This window comes from Cervus canadensis, chromosome 17 (genome assembly GCF_019320065.1).
Source record: "Cervus canadensis isolate Bull #8, Minnesota chromosome 17, ASM1932006v1, whole genome shotgun sequence".
Lineage (NCBI taxonomy): Eukaryota > Metazoa > Chordata > Mammalia > Artiodactyla > Cervidae > Cervus > Cervus canadensis.
In genome coordinates this window covers 48,567,729-48,584,232 of record NC_057402.1, presented here as the reverse complement: position 1 = coordinate 48,584,232, position 16,504 = coordinate 48,567,729, and the positions used below count along the sequence as shown (strand labels likewise).

General features: G+C 48.8%; 1 protein-coding gene across 8 annotated transcripts in view; it reads right to left on the bottom strand.

Moving 5' to 3' along the window:
* Positions 1-16,504, bottom strand: part of NTRK3 (neurotrophic receptor tyrosine kinase 3) — a 418,664-nt gene that overhangs the window by 332,996 nt on the left and 69,164 nt on the right. For all 8 annotated transcript variants that reach the window (XM_043490362.1, XM_043490363.1, XM_043490359.1 and 5 more), the window contains 2 exons: positions 6,547-6,621; positions 5,971-6,042 (listed from right to left, as the gene is read on the bottom strand). In XM_043490362.1, coding sequence (XP_043346297.1) covers positions 5,971-6,042; positions 6,547-6,621 — 147 coding nt within the window. The remainder of the gene's footprint in view (positions 1-5,970; positions 6,043-6,546; positions 6,622-16,504) is intronic.

Here is a 16,504-nt window from a genome sequence, read left to right as displayed (position 1 = left end):
CTCCAAAGCCTACATTCCTGACTGTTACTACACAATGCCCAATGGCTACGTTCTCTACAAAAAACAGGTGGGAGGGCACACATGGAGAAGAGATCTGGAGACAAGTGTGCCAGTCACGACCCGTTTGGGACTTGGAGAAAAATCAGTGCAGAGGTAAAGGGCAAGCAGAGAGGCACAAGTCTACTGGTACAATATCTACAGACTGTCTTAGACCCAGGCTGGGGTGGTTATTTCAAGGAGAGAGAACACCGAGTGTTTCACAACACATCATAAATCTATCTCACCAATTGTTCACCCCAGTGGTCTCCAGAAAAATGTGCTGCCAGCTCAAATGTGTCGCTGAAAGGGCAGGGACCCTGGCCACTTCCTCTAATCCTACCTGCCCAGTGTTGCTGACTTTCACTCCTTGTGAACATAACACAATTGACATGCCCACAATTAACACAATAATCATGCCCACATCAGGACATTCTCCCCTCCCCACCCCACCCTGCTCCCACACAGGTCAGCTCCAGGCTGGCTCTCTCAGAGGGAAGATCCCATGTACATTTGCAGAGGAATAACTTAGTGTGATATTCAGAGCTTTAGGGGGAGAAATCAACCAACTGAACACAAGAAAGGTCCCGTCACAACCACTCTAAGGGATTAAATAAATTCTCTTGCCTTGCTGGAATCTTACATTACATATTCTTGGAAATAAGTGGGCCACAGGCTAACGTTAAGAAATCTTACAACAAAGATATTCAGGTCATAATGTAGCTGTTGTTATAGGATTTGACCTGAATAGGCAAAGAAATGAAATGGAGCTTTCTAAACGGGAGCTCTTTGAGGATGGATGGTGCTAAATGCCCCTAGAGAAATGGCTGCTCTCTAATAAAACTTCAAAGACCCTCCCCCACCCCTACCACAAGGAATTGTTGCTGTGAAAGCTTGACAGAGAAACAAAACATGCCAAGGGAATAGAAAAGTCCATGGACTTTAGTGCCCAAAGGATCAGAGTCCAAATCCTGGTTGTACCACTAACTACTACGCGACCTTGGGGAAACTCAGTTATGACTTCTGAGCCTCAGTGTCCTCATCTATGAAATGGGGGTGGGGAGTCCAAACTTAAGAGTTACTGTAAGGGGCGAGATCATATTTACCAAAGTAGCAGGTCCAGTACTTGGCACATAGTAAGTGCTTAATCAGTATTAGTCTTTCCCCTGCTTCTCATATACCTGAATTTTTTATGCAAATTTGTAAAAATGTTAAGAAATTTTTTAATTGCATCAGTGAAAAACATTGTCCCTCCCGGTCCATAAGCCACAGGAGAAAGATTCTTCGAAAGAGAACCAAAGGACTTCAGTGCAGTTGTATCTCTGCTATTTCTAAGTCAGGCCCCCCCTGGACCTGTCTTCCAGGCTATAAAGGAAGGCTGCCTACCACACTCCCCCACCCAGGATGGTAAAGGGGTTAGAGCAGATAATATAGGAGAAAGTACTTTGAAACCAGTCAGTGCTCTATGGATGAAAGCAAGCTCCATCATTTGAGTGCAGGTCTTAGGTAGACACTGTCATGACTGCTTATGGGGACTCCAAACTGCAGCTATCTGTTATGTATGTGAGCCATCCCAGAGAAGACAAACCGCAGAAAGGAAGAGAAGAGTCTGCAGCAGGGGGTGAGGTTAGAGCACTCAGCAAGCAATCCAAATTCTGTAGTCCTGGTGGGTGTGGTCTCAAGTGAGATGGAAATCAACAAAGTGTAAGCCCTTCGGTTGCCACTGGTTGGATCCTTTCTGAAACTAAAAGGGGTAAGAAGGGTGTGCACACAGTCTACAGCAGGAGTCCCCAACGGGTACTGGTCTGTGGCCTGTTAGAAACCGGGCGAGCAGCGGGTGAGCTAGGGAAGCTTCATCTGTATTTACAGCCGCTCCCCATCGCTCACGTTACCGCGGAGCTCCACCTCCTGTCAGCGCAGTGGCAGCATCAGATTCTCATAACATCGCAAATCCTGCTATGAACAGCACATTCCAGGGATCTCGGTGGCATACTCCATCCCTTCAGCCCCTTGCCTTCTCCATAGAAAAAACATCTTCCACGAAACCAATGAAACCAGTGCCTGGTACCAAAAAGGTTAGGGATCCCTGATCTAGAGCAAGATGGACTAAATGGAGACTATAGAGAATCTATCAGGGTTTGTTCATCAATCAGTATTCAAGGAAGAAAGTCATCAGGGAGAGTGTAGTTTGGAGTCTTCTAGTCACCAGAGAGACACAGGACAGAAATCCAGCTTTTCCTTTAATAAAGAAGTGGTCATAACCACCATCAAAGCCATATTATCTCTGCTCATTGATTCTAGGATCACCACCCCAGTAATAACAGCAATTCCATCACTACTAGCAGCTTGCATTTATAAACACGATTTACCGGCACTGGGCTAAGTGTTATATGTACCTTCTATCATAAATCTTTATCATATCCTATCACTAGAACAGGCACTATCATTACACCCATTTTACAGATGATCAAATAGTAGTTCCAATGATCCATTTGGAAAATCCTTATCCTTAAGAATTCAAAATCCAAAGTCTTTCACCAAGGAAAGGATATATAAGGGTCAAGAATATTTTAGTCTCTCAAATGTATATAAATCAGTATTTAGTTTTTCACACTCAATAAAAGACAAAGAAGACAGACACGGTCAAAAAGAGATGCTCAGTCACTCATAAACCTTGAAGAGTCCTAGTCTCCAGGCTTCTTCGTGGCAGACAATTTGGCCTTCATATGGCTGGCTCATTTTCTGGCATGAGAGAGTATTATGACTAATGCAACAGCAGCTTAGAGGTGCGGGACAGCTGGACCAATCAGAACAACTTGGATAACTTGACATCAGTACAGAAGGCAATGATTTCACTTTCGGCTTCTTATTGTGTACAAAAGGGGAGAAGAAAAGACTTAGCCATCAGCCTAAAAAAAAAGAAGAAGAAGAAGGGGGGGAAGAAAGCCACCAAGCCAGAGCTCGGCAATTAGTGCTGGAGTAAGTGACCGTCTTATGATTGCTCAGCTGGGGCCTGAAGACTTGTAAATGCACTCAGAGGACAGAAATAGAAGATGTTGTGCGAGAGCAGAGAAACCTGGCCCATTTGCCAGGAGAAAGTGTCCCGGAGCTGCCGGGAAATTCACTCAGTCGAGATGTGGGGTGTGTCTCTGTAAATGGGAAAAGTTAATAAGTAAACCCATCGATGAAGCGCGTGCACATGGCTGGACCTCTTGACTCTCCTCTCTGGGACCCCCAGGCTCCTCCTCCAGCAGCCCCTGGGCCAGATGCTGACCCTATCACGTGGATCTGAGCAGCCAGCTCATCCTTAATATGCAGACAGGCCCAAAATGGGGTTGGACTGACGGTGACCTGTCTATCTCACTCTTGATCCTTGTGCAGCCAACCTCAACACTTGGGCAAGAGCTGGCCAGTGTGTCCAGGAGGAAACGGGGCCCAAGGTCACGGGCAGGTTCACTGGTATCATCAGAACCTATTCCATTGGCACCCTTCCTGCCCCCAAAGCCTTGGGGAATCTTGCAAAGCCCCACCAGCCTGTCACTGCCAGCAGACTCGGATCATCTCAAAAGAGATGGTGGGTCACAGCCCTCTTCAGGGATCTCAAGGGTAATTCAAAGACAAGTTCTAGTACAACCCACTTCAGAGACACCTGGAACCCAAGCTGCATGCTTCTCCCCACCTCTGTGGCCCTTGGACATGCGATGCATCTGGAAACATCTCAAATGTCCAGAGAGCTGCAGGTGATGGCAGGCAGATTCTGAGCACCAAGCCGCTGCTGTCTAAAGGAATAGAGCCTCTCCCATGCGGGCAGCTTCTGTCCCCCCAGGTCTGACCCCGGCCCCCAAGTTGGCATTCCCTATGTCACATTCTGTCCACAGGGTAGTGCTGCCTGGCTCATGGCATTGAGAGGCTTTATTTTTAGTGCCAGTATTTAAAACTTGAGAGGTTTCACTGAGCCTCCAGTTCTTCTTGGAAAAAAAAAAAAAAAACCACAGTAATTCTGGCAACCCAACGCTCCACCTTCTTTCAGCAGCAATCTGCTAGAATTGTTTACAGGCTGGCCCAAAGAGGGAACACGTGGCCCCCAGCTCCCACTGTCCCCATTGGTCCACTGTGGGCATCTGGCTCGTGACCCTGGTAGGAGTTAGTATGAAAAGGAGACTTCTTAGAGGGCAAAAGCTTCATCCCCTGGGACAGTTTACAAGGAACGTCAAATTCCCAGTAAAATAAACACCTGCAACATCTGGTCCAAGACCCTCCTCTGGTCCCAGCTACACTCCCAGCTGCAAAGAACACACATCAGGAGAATCCCACCACAGAGGCTCAACTAGGGCAAGGGGGCAACAAATAATTGAGACGTCTGCAGTGGGGGGTAGAGGGGGACTTGGTCCCCCACGGCTACTACATAAGACCCTGAGCAATGGCCCTGCGGTGTGCCATGTCCAAAGGGAGGAAAAAAAGTTCAGCACAAAGCAGAGGTGGCCATCACTGATTTCAAAACAAAACACTTATCAAGCCCTCACTCTTGCTCGGTGGAGTCAGATGTTGCCAACTCTGTTGCAACTCTATGATCTATAGCCCACCAGGCTCCTCTGTCCATGGGATTCTCCAGGCAAGAATACTGGAGTGGGTAGCCACGCTCTCCTCCAGGGGATCTTCCTGACCCAGGAATCAAACCCGCATCTCCTCTGCCTCCTGCATTGGCAGGTGGATTCTTCACTGCTGAGTCACCAGGGAAGCCCTAAGCATTCACTAGGTGCTTGGAAAAACACACAAAGGCCCAGGGTGAGGCCAGGACCCCCCCAAAGGAGAAACAACTCTCCCACCAGAATTCTCCACGATCTTTTCTCTTCCTCCACCTCCCCTCCACTTCCTTCAGGTGCTCTGTCTCTTCCTGTGAGATTCCGATGCAGCCGGATGCCCTTCAAGTCCAAAGTGCCTACACCAGAGCAACTCTCAGGTGGCCGAAGGAAAGATTCGTCTGTACACCATTCCTCCATTTTCTGGCCAAATACAGTAGACTCCACCCCGCTGGTTCCTACGGAATCTCTGCTCTTGGAGAACATGCCCCATAGATGTCCAAGACGGCCAACATCCGCAAAGGAGACCTGACTGAATACCAACGACCCCACGGGTGCAGTGTGTTGGCACTTTCCCTAATTGCCGGCTCTAGGTTTCCCTTCAAGCCCGTCTCTCCCCAGGAAATGGTGGTCCTCCCATCAAATCCCAGAGTCTTCAGCCCAGAACTAGGCTTAGAGAGGAAGCACTAGGCTCGTGAGATTCCATCTGCACGGGTCTAGGCAAAGCTGAGCCTGCGGAGGCCCTGCCACCGTCACACACGGCTGTGGTGGGAGGGGAGAGGCAGGAGGCGGAGGCACAGACAGGATCCCACCAGAGCCTGGTCACCTCGAGCACATCCCAAAGCTGTGTGACTTTATATACGGTGTCTCTGCTTTCCAGAACTCTTCGCCACTGAACCCAGGATCTATCTATACGTGACACTTGACCTGGACCTGCTTTCCCTCAGCCAACCCTACCCCAGCACACACACACACACACACACACACACCCCTACAAATGGTCTCTGAAGAGTAGTATTCACATCAATCACTACACTTAAATGGGGAATTTTCTCTCATTTACATTCCCATTAAGTTGCAAATTTCATCATAAAAAGTGAACAAACTAACCCCTTAGTCTCAGGCTTTACCTTCCTATAGGAACCTCAGAGATCATCAAATCCAAAATCCTCATCTTAAGAAGCAAAAATCTGAGCCCCAGAGAAGTGATGGGACTTGCCCCAGGACACACACTAGCGAAGCCAGGTCCAGATCTCAGGCCTCGGGCTTCACAACCCAGGACTCTCTCTCGCTGCCATATGCTTGCCCCCACCCACCCACCGACTTCCTGCGGCCGGGACCCAGCTCTACTCACATATAGCGCAAGTGGGGGTTCTTGGCGAAGGCTCTGGGCTGGATGTTGCGAAGTCCTGAGTTCTTGATGGTCCTGAAGCGAGACAGGAAAAGAGGGTCAGCAGAGCTTACAGGGTAGAGCTACAGCTCTGCTCTGGGCCGAGGCTGACAGCCAGTGAGGCCAAGAGTGGACGACAGCCACCTCTGTAAATAATGCATTTCTTCATCACCGGTCATCACGCATGGTCCAGTTGAGGGACAGGACCACAGGACCAGTGGGCAGGATCTGGGCTCACATCCCACTGGGACCTGGGTGAGGGTGAGAAATGTGCCCATCCTGGCAAGTGGATAAGACAGGTCCAGCGACTATAACACTGCAGACTCCTCCGTTTCCCCACCCCAATTTCCCCGCCGACACTCACACTGAATCCAAAGGAGGAGGTGACTGGAAGTACCCCTGCTCCTTGGGGACCATCGGTCCAGCACAGGACTGAGGAAAGCGCTAACCTGGGGGACGTGGGCTCAGGTTGCATCTTGAAGCCTGAACTGCGTGTGGGCTGGCCCCTGCCCCACCCCCGCCGGGAGCCGGTGCACTCACAGCTTCTGGAGGCCGGTGTAGAGCTCCATGTCCACGGCGTTGAGCGTGTGCAGACCGCGCCAGTTCTCTATGTGTCTGCAGGGAGGGAGGAAAGGCAGGGTTCAGGTCAGCGGAGGGATCACCGGAAAGATGCTGGCTTTAGTGCCAGAGACCTGGGCTTAAATCCTGGAGCAGCCACCCGTGAGCCAGGCTCTCCACCAAGCCCCCAGTGATCTCTGAGCCTGCTTCATTCTCTCTCTGCATGGGCCACACACACCACCTGGATGATGGGCTTGCTGGGCGATCCCACGTTCTGAGCCCATGGACAGAGTTTAATGTCCCCACATCCCCTGGGCTCTAGAAAGACTACTCTTTAAATTCTTGAGATTCAGTCTCCCTGCAGGTCTTCCTAATTCAGTTTCTTTCCATTCTCTTTTAGTTCTTTTTCACTTCTAGGAAATTTTTTTTTTATATATAATAGGCTCATTTTCTACATTCCTGACCACAGAAACAATACAAATGAAGTGATTTTTTTTTTAAGGGGTTGGAGGGAACTTGCTCGTGAACATGGCTTTTGAGTGGAAAAGCCCAGAAGGAACACACACCACCTCAGGGTCCCCTAGGGGCCTGGATCCCCTTTGGGTGAGAGTGTAAGTTAGTCGCTCAATTGTGTCTGACATTGCGACCCCATGGACTGTAACTCTCCAGGCTCCACTGTCCACAGAATTCTCCAGGCAAGAATACTGGAGTGGGTAGCCATTCCCTTCTCCAGGGGATCTTTCCGACACAGGGATCAAATCTGAGTCTCTTGCATTGCAGGCAGACTCTACCGTCTGAGCCACCAGGGAAGCCCCCTTTGGTTACCATGACCCAATTCATCTGGAGTTCAAGGACATCAGTGGCTTCATATGGCAGAACCAACTCCACAAAGGAGGCATGACCAAAGGCCTGGGTGTCATGGAAAGAACAGGAGGCTGGCATTCGAGGAGCTGGATTCCAGTTTCATCTCTGGAACTTTAGCAGCCATGGCTTTAAGCATGAGCTCTCAACACTCTGGGCCTCTGGTGTCCTCATTTGTAAGGGGAGAGGGTTACACCAGATCAGCAGTTTCTCCCCCATCTCTTCACAAAGATCTTCTTTTAGAACTTTCTCCCGAGAGATTTCATGCTTAGCTCCCTAAACATGTGTCAAGCAAGCACACACACTTATTAAGCAATAATTAATTCATCTTCTCAGATTTACTAATCCAAGATATAAATCACTGTTAACCAGAGCTTTTTATCAACGGGCATAAACCAACACTGACTCACCCAGCAGATAAATTCCAGCCCAAAGCAAAGGAATTCTCAAAAGTACTGTTAGCATGGAAGGGCTCGTCATGGCTATGGATTTGATTTCCTTTGTTTGATGTATATATATATATAGACAAAACACCAGGGACAAACATCCTACATTACTGCTTTGGGGTCCAGGTTGGGTACCATTAGACCAGCAGTCCTCAACCATTTTTGGTACCAGGGACTGGTTTTGTGGAAGACAATTTTTCTACCGATTGGAGAAGGTGGGTAGTTGGGGGATGATTCAAGTGTATTACATTTATTGTGCACTTTATTTCTATTATTATTACATCAGCTCCACCTCAGATCATCAGGCTTTAGATCCTGGAGGTTAGGAACCTCTGCATTAGACTACTGATTACCAAGGTCCTTTCCAGCTCCAAAATCATCTGAGAGGAAGCCATTCATACATACCCACCACCCCAAGGAGCTCCAGGGGGCCACAGGAAAAGGCCTCCCACTGCCCTCCTGGGATCTGACTCTCCCATCAGTGCCCCCAAAGTCTAAGCATCCTCTTGGAGAGGAGGGGAAAGACGTGACAGCTCACCCTGGGACAGTGATACCCAAGGCACAGAAAAGACAGCCACCTTCCCCAGACATCCCCTCCCAGGCCCCACCCCACCCATGGTTCTGCCATCTGCCATCAGATGGGACCAGAGCCAGGAAGGCCACAGGGAGGCAGTGGCCAGGGCCTCTGGAAGCATTTCAGAGCCGCGCAGCGACAAGGTATGCCAAGAGTCCTTTTTGTACCACATTCTCTCAGAGCCCCTGCTAAGCAGCCAGACACATTAGCATCTGCTGGGGACATGGGCCAGGTGGCCAGGTCGGTACTGAATTCCTTCTCCAAAGCTTTCTCTCCTGGAAGCCGCATGGCCCCAGGACAGTTTGTTTGGTCTGGGTTCGCCAGGGCAGGGGCCCTGGCTCCATGTCAGCTGAGAAGGAAGGCCAGAGGGAGCAGAAGGACCTGTGCCAGCCCCACCCCCACCCAGGGTATCCACTCAGTCCATGTAAACCACCAAGTGTTAACAGATTGCAGTGTTCCTACCGACGGGTATTCATTCATGGGAGCCCAGCTTCAGACAAGCTCCCAACAAGCAGCTGTCGATCAAGTTGTTTAAATAAATGAAATCAGTTTTCTGAGCCCACATTAGAATTCCAGAAATGTGTTTTCATTATGGCTGAGTTGTCAATCATTATTGCATTCGAATACTTGACTTCTCTCAGCCTTCCTGTCCTTATGCCCACAAATGACCCTTCCCCGGCAGAGGCGCTCGCTGAGACACAGCAGGATGGTGGCTGAAGTCCTTGGTGCATGGGGCACTCTCATCTATATCATACAGCCCCTTGTATCTTTTTTTGGGTCTGAATTTTCCTACATCAGGGAATGGCACTTTTATAGCAACTGTGTGTTTAGGAGTTGGTGCTCCGAAGCTGGGTTAGCCACTACAAACCAGCCCACCACCCATTTCCGTACAGCCTGAGAAATAAGAATAGTTTTTACATTTTTTTTTTAACCTAACGTAGAACCCTATTTTGTGACATGTGAAAAGTATATGAAATTTAAATCTCCATGTTCATATCTGCTCATTTACTCTTGTCTGTGACCACTTTTCTCCGCAAAAATGGAGTTGAGTTATTGCTGCAGAAGCTCACTTAAAATATTGGCTTTCTGGCCTTTCATAGAAAAAGGTTGCTGACCCCTGCCTAGAGCCAGACTGCCAGGATACAGATCCTGTCTCCATCGCTACCTCTATCTATGGGATCCTGTCCAGGTTTCTTCACTTGTCTGTTCCTCAGTTTCTTCATCTGTCAAGTGGGAATAATAGAATACCTCCAGCATAAGAAGGACATAAGGATCGCATGTTACATTAAAAAGCCGTTATAGCAGCTGGGGTCGGAGTAAGTCCTCAGGGAATGCCCACTGTGATGATTACTTTTAACCTCGGACTTTGTAGAGGTTGGGCTTCCCTGATGACTCAGACTGTAACGAATCAGCCTGCAGTGGAGGAGACCTGGGTTTGATCCCTGGGTTGGGAAGATCCCCTGGAGAAGGGAATGACTACCCACTCTAGTACTCTTGTCTGGAAAATCCCATAGACAGAGGAGCCTTGGGGGGTTACAGTCCGTGGGGTCACAAAGATATGGACATGACTAAGCAGCTAACATTTTTACTCTTTTCACTTCTGTAGAGGCCAAGCAGTCTTTTCTCAGTTTTCATGCTAAAAAGGGCAGCCTGGTTCTGCTGGAAGTTGTCATTTCTCAGCCATCATTGAGGGAAACTCTGAGTGGCAGAAGGGTGGAGGGGCAGTAAACCTGTCATTCATGACCTCCAGGAAAACCGTTCGAGCTGAAATTATAAACAGCGTCAGAGGATGCACAGACGGCAGCACCGAGCGGGTTCTCAGGGAAGAGCAGAACCGCGAAGGTGCAGCCTGACATTTGCCGTTGACATGGGCGGGGCGCCTGCCAAGCTTTCCCAGTGACTCACCACTTGGTACCAGCCCCAGGGGTCGTAACTCTGCTGGCTGCTTTGTGCTAACGCAGAGACCACGAGTTTAAGTGGAAAAGGCAGGCTTTAAAAATATAATAAATAAGACCCTGAGTCTGCTTTGCTTTGGTTCGCGGTAAACAGTGGTTCCCTTGGCCCAGTACAATTACATGTGACTTCTTTTGGTGCACTTTTCTGGGTTGTCCAGGTTGTTTTCATGGAGCATGGATTCTGTCATCTGGAAAGCAATCACAAATGATCGAGGGCTTCCCTGGTAGCTCGGTGGTAAAGAATCCATCTGCCATTGCAGGAGACTCAGGTTCTATCCCTGATCTGGGAAGATCCCCGGGAGAAGGAAATGGCAACCCACTCCAGTATTCCTGCCAGGAGAATCCCATGGACAGAGGAGCCGGCGGGCTACAGTCCATGAGGTCACAAAAAGAGCGGGACACAACTTACCATCTAAACAACAACAAGAATGATCGGGTTTTTAAAGGAAGGTTCGGCCCTTGAGCCCTGTCCAGCAGGGCAGTCACTGGTCACCCTCTCCCAGGACAACAGGCTGCACCAGCCCATCCGAGCAATAGCATCACACTCGCCTGCCACCGCTGTGGAGGGCTCGAGAACTCAGGGCGAAGCCAGGAATACAGGTCAGCAGGAGCCCAGACCCCGCATATGTCTGCTCAGGCACAGAGTGTGTGGCGGGTGTGGCCCCGCAAAGAATTGCAGCCTCGCCTCAGTGTGACTCCAGGCTCCCATCCCTACTCTAATTCCCTCCACTTTAGTCTCTTAAATTCAGTGGTTCCCAACTGGAGGCCATTTTGCCCCGCAGAGGTCATTTGGCAATGTCTGGAGACATTTTGGGGGCTTTCCTGGTGGCTCAGCAGTAAAGAATCTGCCTGCAATGCAGGAGATCCAGGTTTGGTTCCTGGGTCGGAAAGATGCCCTGGAGGAGGGCACGGAAACCCACTCTAGTATCCTTGCCTGGAAAATCCCATGGACAGAGGATCCTGGCAGGCTACAGTCCATAGAGTTGCAAAGAGTTGGACACAACGGAAGCGACAGAGCACGCACGAAAGGAGACATTTGCGATGGCCACACTGGGGGTCAGGGGTTGACACCGGCATCCACAGTGATGCTCCTAAACATTCCACCATCCACCAGGCAGCATCCCCTCAGCAAAGAATCATCTGCCCCAAATGTCCATAGTATTCAGGATGGGAAACATTGCTTTATTATAGAACGCTTCCATCTAAGCTTCTTTACTGCTGGGTCACTAGGGAAGCCCCGTGTTCTTGTCTACTTTGCTTCAAAAGTTAAGGAGGTGTGTAATGCATCTTAGGGAAAAGAAGAAACACCCAGTGAGGAGGTTGAACATGCAGAGGTTCTGTATTTAAATTTTGTTGTCTGGAAAATTTGGTTATGAAGAACAGCTCATTAATGGCAGTGAGGGATCACAGGGAAAAATAACAGCCATCTGACAGCAGGGAGGAGAGAGAAAAGCTTGGGAAGATGAGGAAATACTGGGCCTGCTGCATCTAAGGAAAGGCAGGATGCTCCTTTGTCCCACCAGGCAGTCCTTCTCTTTCTGGGTACCCAGGTGAGGAGGAAAGCTCTGCCAGGAGTATGGTGCCTTGCCCCTCTCATGAGCTTCCACAACCAGCTTAATCCTCCAGTGTTGGACGGACTTGGATGTTGCAGTATTCTAGAGTTTTCTGCGTTTAACTTTTAAATATTAGAGATACAAATAACTCTTAAACATATCCACATGGCATATTTTTAATTAAAATAAAGACCACAGTCTGCACCATCTCGTTTTTATGCACTTGGAGATTGCCAATTCATTACCACATTGGCCCCAACCAAACAGAAGGAGGAAGAAATAATGGTACAAAAGCACAATTGGATGAATTCTAATGCAAAGGATTTTTATATTCTCTATGAATATTTTAATTAACAGGGGCTTAATTAATTAGTGGGTGGCGCTAGTGGTAAAGAATGCACCTGCCAATGCAGGAGACATAAGAGATACGGGTTCAATCCATGCGTTGGGAAGACCCCCTAGAGAAGGGCCATGGCAACCCACTCCAGTATTCTTGCCTGGAGAGTGCCATGAACAGAGGAGCCTGGCAGGCTACGGTCCATGGGGTCGCAAAAGGGTCGGACACAACTGAATGGACTTAGCATGCACACACCCATGCACACACAGGTTAATTAGTATTTCACTTGTGCTCTGACTCATCCCTACAGGAGTTCAAAGCAGCTGTGGATTGGGTTTATCTCCAGGAATAAATGCTTGATGAGCCACTGGGACTCTGTCCTTCCCAAGTCTACCTGGAAGGAGCATGTGCTTTGACCAAAGGCCCCCCACAGAGACCTTATGGAAGTTCTCTGAGCTGGAACACTGAGCTCTGCTTTGGCTCCGGAGCTCAGTGCCGTCATGAACTAAGCCTCCGTTCCTTCCTTCCTTTCCCTGGAAAAATGCTACACGCTGGCTCCTGGCAGAGCGTTGGCAGAGTGTTGTGATTCTGTGGCATGAGGGAAGGGCAGTGATGAGGGGGCAGGGACAGGCCACTGGCGTGCCTCTCTGCATGGAACATTTCACATTCCCGTGCAACGAAGAGGCCTTCGAAGTGCTAGTGGGAAGCTGTTGTATGAAACAGGGAGCTCAGCTCGGGGTCCTGTGATGGCCTAGAGGGGTGAAGAACTGGCCTGCAACATGGGAGACCCGCACTGGACCCCTGGGAGGGTTGAAGACCCCCTGGAGGAGGAAATGGCAACCCACTCCAGTTTTCTCGCCTGCGAAATCCCATGGACAGAGGAGCCCGGCGGGCTACAGTCCATGGGGTCACAGAGAGTTGGACACCACTGAGCGATTAACACTTTCACTTTTCAGAGGGGTGAGAGGGAGGTTCAAGGGGGAGGGGACATATATATATATAGAGAGAGAGAGAGAAAGAGAGCTGATTCACATTGTCATAGAGCAGAAACTAACATAACATTGTGAGCAATTATGTGTGTGCATGCGTGCTCAGTCATGTCTCTTTGCCCTATGGACTGTAGCCCACCAGGCGGCTCTGTCCTTGGGATTTCCCAGGCGTTAATATTGGAGTGGGTATTATACTCATTGGGTATTATACTCCAATTTAAAAATAAATAAATAAAAATAAAGAAATATAGGATAAATTTTGGTGAACAGAAAAGGCACTAGGCAGTGGATTCCATTTAGATAGCATCACCGACTCAATGGACATGAGTTTGAGCAAACTCCGGGAGATAGTAAAAGACAGAGAAGCCTGGCGTTCTGTGGTCCATGGGGTCGCAAAGAGTCAGACACCTCGTGACCGAATAACAACAAAGTGGATTCTAGCCAGAGTCTGGTGAGAAGAGACCCTTATTGCTTCTAGAATGTGTAGCCTGGCTTGGGCCATGGGCCAGTGGGCCAAACACTCCCTCATTCCCTCTCAAGTAGGAACTGCCCTTGTCAGAGGAATGTGCTGAGAACCATGGCTTTTGTTTCTCTTCTCTCACCAGAATGCTGTAACCTAGAGGCAAGCCTTTTTTGGTGCTGGTCAGGGGACTTTTGGTGTTTGCTGCAAAGCAGTCATTTTCAAAATTGTTTATGTTTGAAACCATCAGACTTTTTTTCCAGGAGAGGCGAGTTTGATCCCTGGGTCACGAAGATCCCCTGGAGGAGGAAATGGCAACTCACTGTAGTATTTTTGCCTAGACAATTCCATGGACAGAGGAGTCCATGGGGTCGCAAAAGAGTCGGATACGACTTAGCGACTAAACAACAACAAAACAGACAAAACACAACTTAGAACATTTTCTTGAAGATCCAGGATCATTGTAATCAACTTACCTGTCCCTCTGAGCTAGGCTCAGAGGCTCTTGAAGTAGGTACAACCTGTGTCCCTGCCCAAAATGATCCTATCCTGAAATGATGCCTGAATTCTAAGGGCTACTGCTTCCATTTTTTAAAGATGTTCTGGCCCTTCTTTGCTATCAAGCTGTGACCCCAGGGCCCTTCTAACATGCTGCTCTGCAGTCCACTGGGGAACAGAGATTAAGAGTGGACACCCTGAGCTCAGCTGGGTGCTTAGAGATGACTCAGCGGGGTGGGGTGCGGGGGTGGAAGGAGGCTCAAGAGGGAGGGGAGATATGCATACACAGAACAATTCACACTGGTACACGGCACAAACTGACTAAACATCGCACAGCAATTATCTTCCAATTAAAAAAAAGAATCTATGATAAACCATAACGGAAAAAATATTTTAAAAGGAATAGATATATGTGTGTTGGGGGGGGTGTGGGTTAGTTGCTCAGTAGTGTCCAACTCTTTGCGACTCCATGCACTATAGCCAACCAGGCTTCTCTGTCCATGGAATTCTCCAGGCAAGAATACTGAGTATTGGAGTGGGTTGCCATTCCCTTTTCCAGGGGATCTTCCTGACCCAGGGATCGAATCTGGGTCTCCTGCATGGCAGGCAGATTCTTTACCATCTGAGCCACTAGGCAAGCCCATCTATCTATTGATCTATCTATCTAACATATTATATATATATATATGTATATATATATATATATATATATATACACACACATAAAATTGAATCACTTTGCTATACAATAGGAATTACCAACATTGTAAATCAACTATTGTTGTTCAGTAGCTCAGTTTTGTCCGACTCTGCGACCCCATGGACCGCAGCAAGCCAGGCTTCCATGTCCTTCTTCAATAAAAATAAATAAGAAGAAACAAAGTAATAGTGGACACTCAATACCCACATCCAGAATTTGGAAACCGAACACCTCAGGACTAGTAACTCCAGCCTCTCCAGACCTCAGTTTCCTAACAGGAAATCCAGGTGCTCTGAGGTTTAGCTGAGGCCATGCCCACGTCCTCCGTTCAGCTCTGATGCCCAGCACTAGTGCACATCGGAGCTGACCCTATGACTGCTTTGGAACTGTGCCTTAAGTCAGAGTAGTAAGAATCTGAATAAGAATTTAAGAGAATATGAAAAAAATAACGCACAGACATCTGTGCACACGCACACACACACACACACAGACATCTGTGCGCACACACACACACAGACATCTGTGCGCACACACACACACACAGACAGGTAGATATTTGCCCTTGCCTTCTTACTTTGTCTCACATACCCTTTCTGGATGATTGAGCTAGCCAAATAAGTAAGTGTTCTTGTTGTTAATTCATAATTCACATGTTCCTATCGCCATTCTTGGAGGTGTATCCTGGCAGGAGGTAGCTGAAACTGGAGTTTCTCAGATGCTCTTTATATGAGTACTCAGTCCTTCAAGAACATAGGAGTTTCGGATATCAAGGCTGGACAGACATCCCATCCTTTCATCTCCAGATGTTCCTGTTCCCTGTAAGACATGGGGCTCCCACCACCTTCTCACTTGAATCTAAGACGGTGGCCCAAACTGAAGTATAGAGTTGGATACCTGGGGAAACTAGCCTGGAATCTCATTTTCTAATAAGTCAGTGTTAGAGCACACACATGCATGTGTGCACATACATGCACGCACACACACATGCACACACACCAAGAACATGCTGGATGTTCAACTTCCCAACCTTGTAGGGCAGGGAGAAAATTGATTTGTTATCCAGGCCTATTATGTCTAGTGATCCAGACAGAAGCATTAGCCTTCAATTATCTGATATGTTTAGCTTTATAAACAAACTGTCTGGAGCGATAGCTCCATGGAGCTCAAGCACCAGAGGACTGGGGAAAGACTGCCTCAGATCGCACCAGCCAAGTCACTCAGCTTTCCTCCCTTGACAGGTGTCAAGGGGAATACCAGACTCCTGGGAAGCCTTCCTGGGCTGGCAACCCCGGCATGCCAGCACGTGAGCACACCAGCTCTACAAGCAGCTGCCCGCCAAGGACCATGGTGAACTAGCCCCACATCGCAGGCACCCCCGGGACCACAGAAAGGAACATTCAGGTCGTGCGGTGAACAGATGGAAGGCGACAGCATCTGTGCTGGCTTCCTGATCCATTCTGAGACGTGTGCCGGGAACGGGGGCTGTTTGTGTGCATACCTATGCTCTCCACCTGCTGAAATGTGGCGTCTCCTAACAGAGGAATGGTCAAAGGCATGCATCTGGGGG